Source organism: Genypterus blacodes, unplaced genomic scaffold (assembly GCF_046128005.1).
Source record: "Genypterus blacodes isolate CSIRO-AG114 ecotype Tasmania unplaced genomic scaffold, CSIRO-AGI_Gbla_v1 ptg000052l_1, whole genome shotgun sequence".
Taxonomy (NCBI): domain Eukaryota; kingdom Metazoa; phylum Chordata; class Actinopteri; order Ophidiiformes; family Ophidiidae; genus Genypterus; species Genypterus blacodes.
Window position 1 is genome coordinate 4,664,525 of NW_027466864.1, and position 10,901 is coordinate 4,675,425.

Sequence of the window (10,901 nt, forward strand, 5' to 3'; positions counted from 1 at the left end):
CAAATTCAGATGATTGGTAATTACATTGTACGTTACATTATATCATCAGTATATTTTTATATATATTTGCAGTTTTGTGTTAAGAATTTGACCGCAACTGAGCCATCAATGCTGCTGCTTTCCCAACATTGAACAAGAGGAGCATTAAAGTCTTTGCATTGTAGTCTGGGTGGACTTTCCACTGTGCTGGATTATATTCCCTTTGTCTCTGCCACCTGCATTTCATTTATTATATTTAATATACAGTGTATCTACTCTTAGTCCTAGTTGTAAATTTCCCCTCTTTATTCACTGTCACACAGGTCAACAGCTCTTACCTGCTGCAGTCATGATGTGGACTCACCAGAGAGCAGTAGAAATTCTAACATAATACCCTGGTTCTATTTTCTATCATACTGTATGTACAATGAGCTAAACTCCATTTGCAGCGGCAGCTAGTTTGTCACAATTTAGTTTGGAGGGGCCCAATGTGGACCTCTGCCCCCTAAAGGCCGGTCTGAGCCAGGACATTCAAGTGTTAAAACATTATTCACAGATAGGAATGAAAAATACATGTAAACCTTTGAATCACCCCACACACTTACAGAGAGATAAACCCACACACTCTGTTCTTAAAAGTGTTTATGTTCTCTTTGTGACATTAAGCACTTTTATTTGTAGCCAGTGTTTGTTAATGAAGCATGATTACGAGTTATGATTGTACAGTTTAACAAGCATTTAATGAAGAGGGTATGGATGATGGAGGGACGGATGGATGGATGGATGGATGGATGGATGGACAGATGGACGGATGGACGGATGGACAGATGGACGGATGGACGGATGGACGGACGGACGGATGGATGGATGGATGGATGGATGGATGGATGAATTCTAAGCACCAGGACTGGTCATCTTGACTTCCTTCAGCAGTGGCGCCTCAATGTTCTGGTAAAAAACAGTTTTATGTTTTGATTTTGTCAATTTTTCATCATTGGGCTTTCATCAGCGTGGAGATTGATTAACCCTATCATTACTTTAATACATGAAAATCTGCACTGTTGAATTCGAGACAGGATGACACATTTTGGCTTTTGAAGCTGATGACTGATTTCAACAAAGCCAATTTTCTGCTTCTAGAGAAACATTGATTCTGGAAATAAAAGCTCCTTCTTTTTCTGGTTTGCATGCATTGTGACATACCTCTCCTTTGTTCATCATACCGAGCAAAGCCCTGATGCCCAGAACAGCGGCGCTGACAGTGACACAGAGCTGAAGAACAGCGAGGACGATCATCGTCACGTCCATGGATGTCAACAAACTCTGAGTGAAGGAGTAAGAAGAAGTTGTGTTTTAATATCAATTGAACATTTGCATATGCATTTGTCGGACAGGAAACAGAGAAAGTGTCAAATCAGTCAGGCAGGATTGAAATGACTCCTCCTGTGTAGACTCCTGCTCACCTGGGCGATGCCTGCCACATATCTGCAGCTGTCCTCATAAGCAGTGAGATAGCTGTAGCTGTTTGTGTCACACATCCAGAGAAAGGAGGCTTCCCTCAGGTCAATAGCGTACAGCACAATCCCAGTGATGGCAAAGATGGCAGCAGAAATGTTGAGAAACACAGTGATGCCCATCTGAAAGGCAAAGACAGTGTTTTTGAAGGTACATGGTTCTTTTGACGCTGTGCAGCTTTGCAGCTTTAATTCAATTTCCATCCCTGGAAATGTACTTACCAAGCAACGTTTAGGATACTGACCAGCCACAAGGCACAAGATTCCAGCTATGATGTACTGAAACAACAGACAGCAGACGTCCGCATGAGTGAAATATAGGAATCAAATGTTCATGTGCATGAACGAAACAGACAGGAGTAATGATGCAATATCTGCATCCTCCAGAAATGGTATCTTTGAGTCTAACTTCTTCTTTGAATTTGTGTATAAATGTTTGTAATAATTGTCTCGGTTTTTGATCCACGCGAGCATGAATGCTGTGTTCAGATCTGCCCACACACTCATAGTAAACATGTCAACAAATCAATACTATCTTACCACAGTACCGAGCCAGTAAGCTGCTCCCAGAGCTGTCAAGTCTCCAGGATGCTGCCTGACTCTCCCTGGGCCGAGCCCGATGTTAAACACACCCACCAAGATCTGGATAGTCTGTGAACAATTTACAACAAAGACAAGTTTGTTTGATCAAACTTGGTTAACATCCCTAAACTTGTCCCGTTTCAACAGAGCTTGTGGGTTTTCTCCTCTCACCCCAAGAGCCGCAGTGGCGCTGGGCAGTGCAGAGCAGCAGCCCGGCCTGCAGCAGAGCTCCCACAGCAGGCGGCACAGAGGAGGGAGGATGTTCTTATCGTAGGGCGCTACGGTGATCAGCCTCACCATTTTGTCTTTGCCGACAGCCAATAACATCCTGAACCCCCCTGATGATAAACCTGCGAGGAAATATTTTCATTGTAACTGAGATAAACAATAAAGTCATGGTCTCACATCTTTGACTTTTTTTAGTTTGTCATGTTTAGGTTTGGACAGCCAGGTCACTGCTTACTTAACCGGTGTGTCGGTTTTTGACTCCACTCTAAGGAACCCTGGGGGAAACGTGTTGAAAAGCTTGAAAACCTGAGTTTTGGGTAGGTACACATAGCGTCACTGTTGCCTCAGAAATTCTTCTCCTATGACATCATTGTACCCATTCATCCAGAGGATATGTTTGGCCTTTATAGTGGTGTTCAAAGCTTAAATCTTTGTCATGTTAGAGGCTTAAGAGCTTGGTAAGTGGACACTAAATATCTCCAGACCGCAGCTAACAACAAAAAAACAATGTGAGTGAGCTAGTTTAGATGTAGTTGACCTGTAAATCATGTCAGTATCACTTTATGTGTCTTACAGAAGGCGTAGTTGTGGTTGATACTCAGTTCCCTGTTCAAAATGAAGATAAACAACCCCCAGTTTAATAGAGTTAACAATGCAGCTCACAAAATTAAAATGTGTGTGTGTGCGTGTGTGTGTGTGTGTGTGTGTGTGTGTGTATAAAAATCCCCTTCCAACAAGCGGCAGTTATTCAGGTTGAGGTTGTCACACAGGTTTGATGTTCTTCAAACAGGAAGTGTTATTGTTTTGTTACAGGAAAAGTTCAGATCCCTGCCGGAACAGAACATTATTTATTCAGCGCTCAGCCTCCCTGTGTCACTGTTTGCACCTCTTTGTTTGCTGCCTGAACCTCTTTGTATTAGGAATCCTAAAACTAACACAAAACGGTGATGTAGGAGTTTATGGTATGCAGATAAAGGAGCAGTCAGGGGGTTTGAACACACACTAAATGTTTTTGTCATTCAATCCAACACATTTTTTATTAGTTTATTAGTATTATTACATTGGACAAAACATTAGAAACACACACACACACACACACACACACACACACACACACACACACACACACACACACACACACACACACACACACACACACAAAAATGAGCATAAAGTGGAATCAACACCTCTGCCTGTCTGTTGGGTTTCTTTAAGAAGGCTCATGTTTATCTAACACTCTGTCTCCTGCTTTAACATAGAAATGATTACATTTATTATAATAAAGCAAAGCAACACAAGGTCCTCTGCTTTCACCGGAAAAAGTACTGAGGACAGAGTACTACAGTTACAGAAGTACAAGATTTACTGTGGTATGATGGTGATTTGGTGGATGTGAGGATGTAAATACTAAATACTCAAGATGTCCCAAATCGTCTAAGTATGCAAAATGATGTCTACACAGTATATGATTCAATTGTGGCATGAAAATGTTCAATTCATCCATGTTTGGAGTTATCAACAGATAAATATAAAATATCATACAGGTCATTTAGGATTTTGTAAAAATTCACGAGTTTAATAAAATAAATGAAACTTCAAAGTCATATTAACGTTGACATATTTATATTATGAATTGTTATGTGTCATTGGTTTGAGAGCTCACCTGTTTGGTTCTATCGAAACTCTCTTTCCTGCAGCAGCCCCGTCTGATCTCTGCTCAGGTGCCTTCAATCATCAGGTACAATAACACTTCCTGTGCTAAATTCTTCAGAATAAAAGCCCGGTTTCCACAATATATAACATACTTGGGCACACACAAAAAAATCCCCAAGACAAAATCCTCCCTCTCAGTTTAACGGAGCATTCCAACTATTTTCACTGATTATTGGTCATAAAATTACATGTTACGTCATATTCTCAATATATTTTTGATGTTTATTACCACTTGACCTGTTTTGACAGTAATAAGTGAATAAAGGGGGGACATTTACAACTTTCACAAAAAGTGGAGCTCACATGTCAGATGCAGGTGGCAGGGACATTCAGCTCAGTCCAAGTCCACACAGACAATGCAAAGACTCTAACGGTCAGTTTGTGTTGAGATCCCATCAGAGAGACGCTGATCCAGCTCTGTGATCCAGCTCTGTGATCCAGCTCTGTGAATCAGTGCTGTGATCATGTTGAGGCTGTGCTGTTGTATTAAATCGCATTACATCAGAGGTGTTCCTGATATCATCCCAAATATAATCCCAATCCCAAAATAACGCAGAATCTTTTAGTGAGGATGTCTTCTTGAATGTTGTGAAAGCCGCAGCATTAACTTCTTCATTATGGTTGAATTCTTAAAAACAAAAAAGCACTCAAGGTCAAACTGTAAAACCCGATTCTGCAGCTCACCTTCACACACCCGCCCTGTTTAGCAGTGTGGTTGGTAATCACTGGGGAGGGGCCTCCTGATTTACTGTACTTCCTGGAACGACATAAAGTGAACAACAATTTCTAATCCACAGGGGAGCTTCATCTTTCTTACTTTTGCGCACCATAAAGAAAGAAACAATGGTAACAGACAGAAATGGAAATGGAATTGTGTGTTATTATGATTAACCACACAAGCACACACACACACACACACACACACACACACACACACACACACACACACACACACACACACACACACACACAGATTTAGGTGTTGGCATGTGTGTTTTATTGTCTTTTTTTATTATAGATGCAACTTTTGTAGAATAACATGACATTATCTTTTCTTCTGATTTCACTTATGTCATCTGTTTGAAGACGTATAGTCAACCAGGTCAGCATGTCGATGACTGTTACCATGGAGAAGTCGGTGGTCAAGTTAGTGGTGACCTCGGATCCAGAGAGTTATTTCCCACCTCTGTGTCAAATCATGTGGAAGCTGTGCCATAAAAGGATGGGAAGCCCTGAAGATCTGAGAAACCCACTAGTCCCGTGTCAGACATCGCTTTGCGTGAGTGAACCCTTAACTCCCACATTCCCTCAGCAGTTAGTCGACACAATCAGCAGAGAGTGGAGGATGAATCAGCTGAGGTTTTCACTGAGTCTAGGCAGCTTCATGTTCCTGCTCAGATAGGTGGCCAAGCAAACGTTGTGTCTCTTTGTTCTCTCTGCAGGTTGTGCAGATGCTGGGCGCCCTGCTCATTATTGTTCTGAGTTGATTCTTCCCAAGTTATTCCCCAACTTCTGCTTTGACTTGGTTCTACGTTGCGGTGAGACCTAACTCAAGGATACAAGGACTCAATGGTTCAAAGGCTTTATTGTCATATGCAGAACTAAACAAGTTGTCAGTCCAATGAAATTCTTAGTTCCATGTCTTATGATGAAACACTACATATAAAAGTTCTGCTGTTCGGGTTCAAGTCTGTTTGGCAGAACTTTGGCGGCTCATAATCGGGTTTGGTATTTGTTGGACTTTGATCAGAGTCGGATTGAAAACATTACTCTAAGTGTCAGGCTAAAGTAAGTCAGACTCAGACAAAGAGAGCTTGGGTTACAAATCCAGGTCAGGTTCAAACCTTTTACTCTTATAGACTTGAATCTCAAATGCTTTGACGATCTTTGGAAAGCTGAATCGGATCAGATTTACTAAATGACCTTTTTCATGTTGTCCCTGTGTAGTTCCTTGCATCTGGCATGCTGACTGTTCTGCTGAAGGAGAGGACGAAGCCCGGTTGGGTGAGTAATAGCAAAACCTCAGCTGAAAAATGCAGATTATTTCAGAAAATATGAAATATATAACGCCAAAAGTCACAGCTTTATTAAATCCTGAATATTCTGAACATTTGACATTTGAATGGTGTCTGTGTGTTGAAGTATGCAGAACTTGTAAGAAAACAGAAGAACAATATGCGTCCAGTTCAGCAAACACAGCAAAAAGTGTCCAGTTAACAAAGAAGATAACTTGAACTTGAGCTTGAGTCCTTCAGGAACCTCAGTTTGTTCCTCAGAGCTTTTTTGTCAAATGTAAGAATCATTGATGTTTTGCTGACTGAACGCTTTTTGTCGCTTGTAGGCTTCCATCTATGTCTGGTTGAACGCGAATTCTGCACTCTTTTGGCTGATAGAATGCTGGGTTTTCATCTCTGACGTGGGCGGCAGCTGTAACCTCATACAGATCATCATCTGTGTTGTCGAAGCTGCGCTCGCCTTCATCCTGGCTGTGCGCACTTTGAAGGCCATAGGTCAAAACAGAAAGACGGAAAACGATGTAAGAACAAACAAATATCTTAATTGCTGCAGTTTGTAGATCCCTTATTCTGTTTCTAATCTTCCGTCCAGGGTGAAGAGCCTCTGCTGAAGAAAGACCTCAGCTTCTCAGGGAAGAAAGAGCTTTACTGCATTCCTGTTCATTATGAGGTGTGACTGTGTGTAAACAAGAATAATAGGGGTTCACTTCCACTTTACATTATCCATACAGGGATCCCGATTCTGAAACCTGGTGACTGTGACTGAACTCATTTGTTCCTTCCAGCTTTATTCGGACACTAATCACACAAAAAAATAGAATTTGGTTGATTGTTTTGGCTGTCATATACTTTTTGTATTGTTTTCAAGACCTTTTCTCTCATAAACAACTTCTGGACTTCTGCTTTCACAATGCTTACTTGCCAGGTTTGTCATTTTGTGTGGTCACTTTTGATCCCACACCAGAGGAGAAATGATTCTTCTGTGTGGTCTGCAGAACATTCAGAAAATGTAAAAAACCTGCAGTTTAGACGGGTTAACACATCCAGTCCTGTAGTATTTAGGGTCTATTTTCCATCCAAGTCACAAGTAAGCACTTTTCTCCAGACTACATAGCTGCTTATCTATGCATACATGAATTAAACCAATTTTCCAAATCTAGAAAACACGTCTTCTTTATGACTTAATGTTAGGTCTTCTTTGCTGTGGTGACTTTTCATTCAGGACATGCAAGAAGGCAGCCACCAGATGGCAGCGTAGGCTTCATCCATGTGGGTCCTGTTCTTTGGCCTTCAAACTTTAAGGCCTGTTTATAACTGTTACAATGCGGATATGTGCTTTCCTTATTGTTCCAAATTCGAGGTTAAGCAAGCTTGGTCATAATCAGGATGGTGTAATCAGTATGATGCTCTTGTTCCTTATTTGGGCATCTTTATTCCTGGGAAATCTTCATCTTACAGCACACAAACGTGTTCGATGTCAGTAGTTTAAGGAATCCCCTTTTATTGTATTTTCAGGCAAATTAAGACATCTGAATAATAAACTGCCTCTACAATCTACTTCGTCTAAACTGTACATATGGAATCGTGACAGCAGCCCCTGTCAACGATGATTGAAGTGTGTGCAGCAGGTGCTTTGGAATCTACACGACACAGGTGTGTGTATAATTCCTGTTGCGCAATATAGCAACTACAACAACACCTGAGAGCGGCTTAAGGCCGAGCTGCAGGTATGTCTGTGTTTTTAATGCACAATCCTGATGATGCACGTGTTACACGATGATGTCATCTGTATATAAAGGAACAATAGGATGTATCAGACATAAATATAAACAATCTCTCTCCCTCTCCCTCCCCCTTCTCTCTTTCTCTGCTGTATTTTATTAGAAGCTGAGAAACATTTACATATACAGTAAATATACTGTATACACTTTTCATCTATTCTTGGTTTCATGCATACATGATTCCCAAATAGAATACATGCTCTGCTCAGGAGCACATTAACAGTCAATAGTGAATTTGAACACACTAATTTAAAGTCACACATCATCCTCTGAGTCATTTGTCTTCTGCATATTTGGCAGGCAGGATGTTTTGTTCACCTTCAAAATGCGACAACAAACGCACTGCGCAATGGCAGAAAGGAGTCATGACTTATTTTGAACAATACAGAGGTAAAGATGATCGTTTAGAAACGCCCGGCATCATTTGTGTTTGCTGTTGTGCAAAGTTTCAAAAGGCATGAAAGGATGTGAAAGAAGTCTCAGGTTACATTTTAGAACATTCCCAGGCCTCGCAACCATGGCGTCTATCAAGATCAGCCATGGAGAAGCTTTTTAACACACAGATAGCAGTGCCATTTTTGTTTGTTTGGGCTCTCCTGTGTTTGGGTGTGAGAGGAGGAGTAAGGGGGGGGGGGGGGGTCTTTCATTCAGAAGAAATGATTGGGACTGGGTCACACATGTTGTTTGTGCATAAAGTTCCTAAATAATTTTGAAATTGAAAAAAATATTTTCAAAATAATACATTAATTTTATTTTCAATTAGCTAAAACATTTTTTTAAATTATTTAATTTATTTGTTCATTAATGTTAAATTTTTTTTAAATTCAATCCAATGTTTTTTGTTTTTATTTTTATTCTTGATGTCTTTAGAGAATTTTGGCTCGCTGAGTTTGGATGATCACACAGTCCATTGAGCAATTGTGGTTTTGGTGCCTTGCTCAACATATTCACTCTCCCCACCCAGATTTGATCCCACAGGAAATTAAACCAGCAGAATTCTGGATTCCAACAACGACGATGATCAGCATTCATGGAGGACGACTCATCGGCTGTGCTACATTTGGTGGCCTGGTAAAGGCAGACATGTCAGATGTGTCTATTAAGAAGCATGCAGCATACACTAACATGCTCTCCTGTCAGGTGATTCACAAAAAGAATAAAAGATCTCTATATCAGAACCACCACAAATCCTGACCCTGGTTTAGCTGTGGAGCTTCCACTCGTTGCAGCCGGGACAATGGTGCTCCTATACGGCACTGAGGTGGCTGAGTTCCATGCGTTTCCATTGAATCTCCTTGACTTTTCCCACCATCCACGGAATCCGGTTCCTCATGATAGAAACCTAAATATATTTGTCTCTAGCTCCTAAAAAGAGGTGGATTCTGAGTCCTGACCACATGATGTGCCTCAGAAACGTTGCTTATCCCATCACATCGCGTTAGGACCACGTGACGCACGCAGCAAATGGCTGGAAGCTGCACCATCTGATTAAAATTTGTGAGCACTTTCTTTCTGGTGCTAAATGAATGCTATCTCCAATGAGAGCGAGTTAAGTGGGAGTCGAGGGTTACGCTGAGGTGATGCATGTCAGTACAATGTATCCCTGCACGGCGGGCGAATCTTTTCGTAACCACGTGATGTTTTTCTGCGTTCCTGCGGTCACCTGATGGGACGGGCTCAATGCAGGGCTGTGTGGCCAAATCATATTCATGGACCAGCAATTCTGGTCTGATTAAAAGCATCACTTCGCCTATTCAACCGTTGTGTGTGAGAAGCCCCTCCAACCCACCTGGGCGGAGACAGAAAGCCGCCTGTCCAAGCTTTTCCAGTGGAATGATGTTTGGAGTAATTGCTTTGGTAAATCCGCACATCAACACGTCATTCTCTTATTTCTACCTTCATATTATGTGAGATAAGAAGACCAACTTGTATATTAACTGACAGATCTTATATTGATTCACCATTTAGCATTAATTAGCATAAATGTAGTTAAATGTATGTTAAAGATTTACCCATTCACCTTTGAGTCATATTGTCCATTTCTACCCACATTCGTCTCTCCATTGCCTGAGGATGTTTGTTATATTAACCCAAGTGGAAAGAAACTAAAAGTACATTTACTCAAGTACTATACTTAAGTATCAGTACTTGAAGAATTTCAATTTAGGAGGATTTCATACTTTTACATTACATTTCAGAGGTAAACTGTAGATTACTATAGAAACTATGATTACTTTGTGCCTTCATACATTCATGGCCGTCTTTCCTTTCTTTCTATCTTTCCTTAATCTCTTCTCTCCTGTATTTTCCAATATCTGTCCTGATAATTTCTCTCTTTGCTTTGTTCCTTCACTTTCCCTTCACTCTCTCACTTTCCTCGTCTTGTTAAATTTTCCTTCATTCCTTTCTGAGAGACTTCAGCGTTTCCCCCATGACATCCAAACTACTTTCACTGGAGAAGCTTTAACTGCCAGTACTTCTCGGCTCAGTATTGATTATTGGCGTCACTCCGTTTATGGAAGAAGTAGATTTCTGAGTGAGACCTTTGATCCCAAAGCTTAGATGTGCTTTGGCAGCGGAAACATGGAAAACACTTTGACAGACACACTTTTAAGGTTTGTTAAGAAGCGAAGGGAAAGTAGAAATTCCTTCTGTCTCAGTCTTGTTCCATTGGCAAACAGGTATACAGGAAACGAGTTCAGTTCAAAATTTGTGATTACACATTTTTTCCTGACATCTAAATGAAATCTGAGACCTCCACATTTGCTCCAAATATCACATGGCTGGAGTGTCGTCACAGTGAAACATCGAAACTCCAAATTTGTGCGTGAATGAAGAGGAAAATCCACATCTTCCTTCCTGGTCTGGTTTGGGGGGACAGACATGACAGTATCATCTAATGCTATATAATCTACATCCACTGCCAGTAAAGAACCTTCCGAAGAAGTCCTGTTCTTCGGTAGTTCTTTGCCCAGAGGCCCCAAGGAAAATTTTTGTCTCATCTACTTCTGATTTTGTCCAGATCAGATTCAGATGGAGAAAACACAAAGACCTCCAGGCTGTGATTTTCCATGTGTTTCCATAATGCA

The 10,901-nt window shown here is 41.0% G+C and overlaps 1 protein-coding gene across 1 annotated transcript; it reads right to left on the reverse strand.

Annotated features, from left to right (window-relative positions):
* Positions 1-606: 606 nt before the first annotated feature.
* Positions 607-4,051, reverse strand: LOC143000947 (membrane-spanning 4-domains subfamily A member 15-like). The gene is made up of 7 exons (XM_076150448.1): positions 3,967-4,051; positions 2,247-2,425; positions 2,034-2,144; positions 1,716-1,772; positions 1,443-1,616; positions 1,183-1,302; positions 607-927 (listed from the first exon to the last, which is right to left on the reverse strand). The coding sequence occupies exons 2-7, from the start codon at positions 2,400-2,402 to the stop codon at positions 874-876; spliced, it is 672 nt and encodes a 223-aa protein (XP_076006563.1). The 5' UTR covers positions 2,403-2,425; positions 3,967-4,051; the 3' UTR covers positions 607-873.
* Between the last annotated feature and the right edge of the window lie 6,850 nt (positions 4,052-10,901).

Bases quoted from the DNA above. Each gene is read 5' to 3' on its own strand.
- LOC143000947 (XM_076150448.1), bottom strand. From the start codon at position 2,402: ATGTTATTGGCTGTCGGCAAAGACAAAATGGTGAGGCTGATCACCGTA. The intron at 2,145-2,246 runs GTGAGAGGAGAA...AATTGTTCACAG, and splicing joins GCGCCACTGCGGCTCTTGGG to ACTATCCAGATCTTGGTGGG. The intron at 1,773-2,033 runs GTAAGATAGTAT...CTGTTGTTTCAG, and splicing joins CTTACTGGCTCGGTACTGTG to TACATCATAGCTGGAATCTT.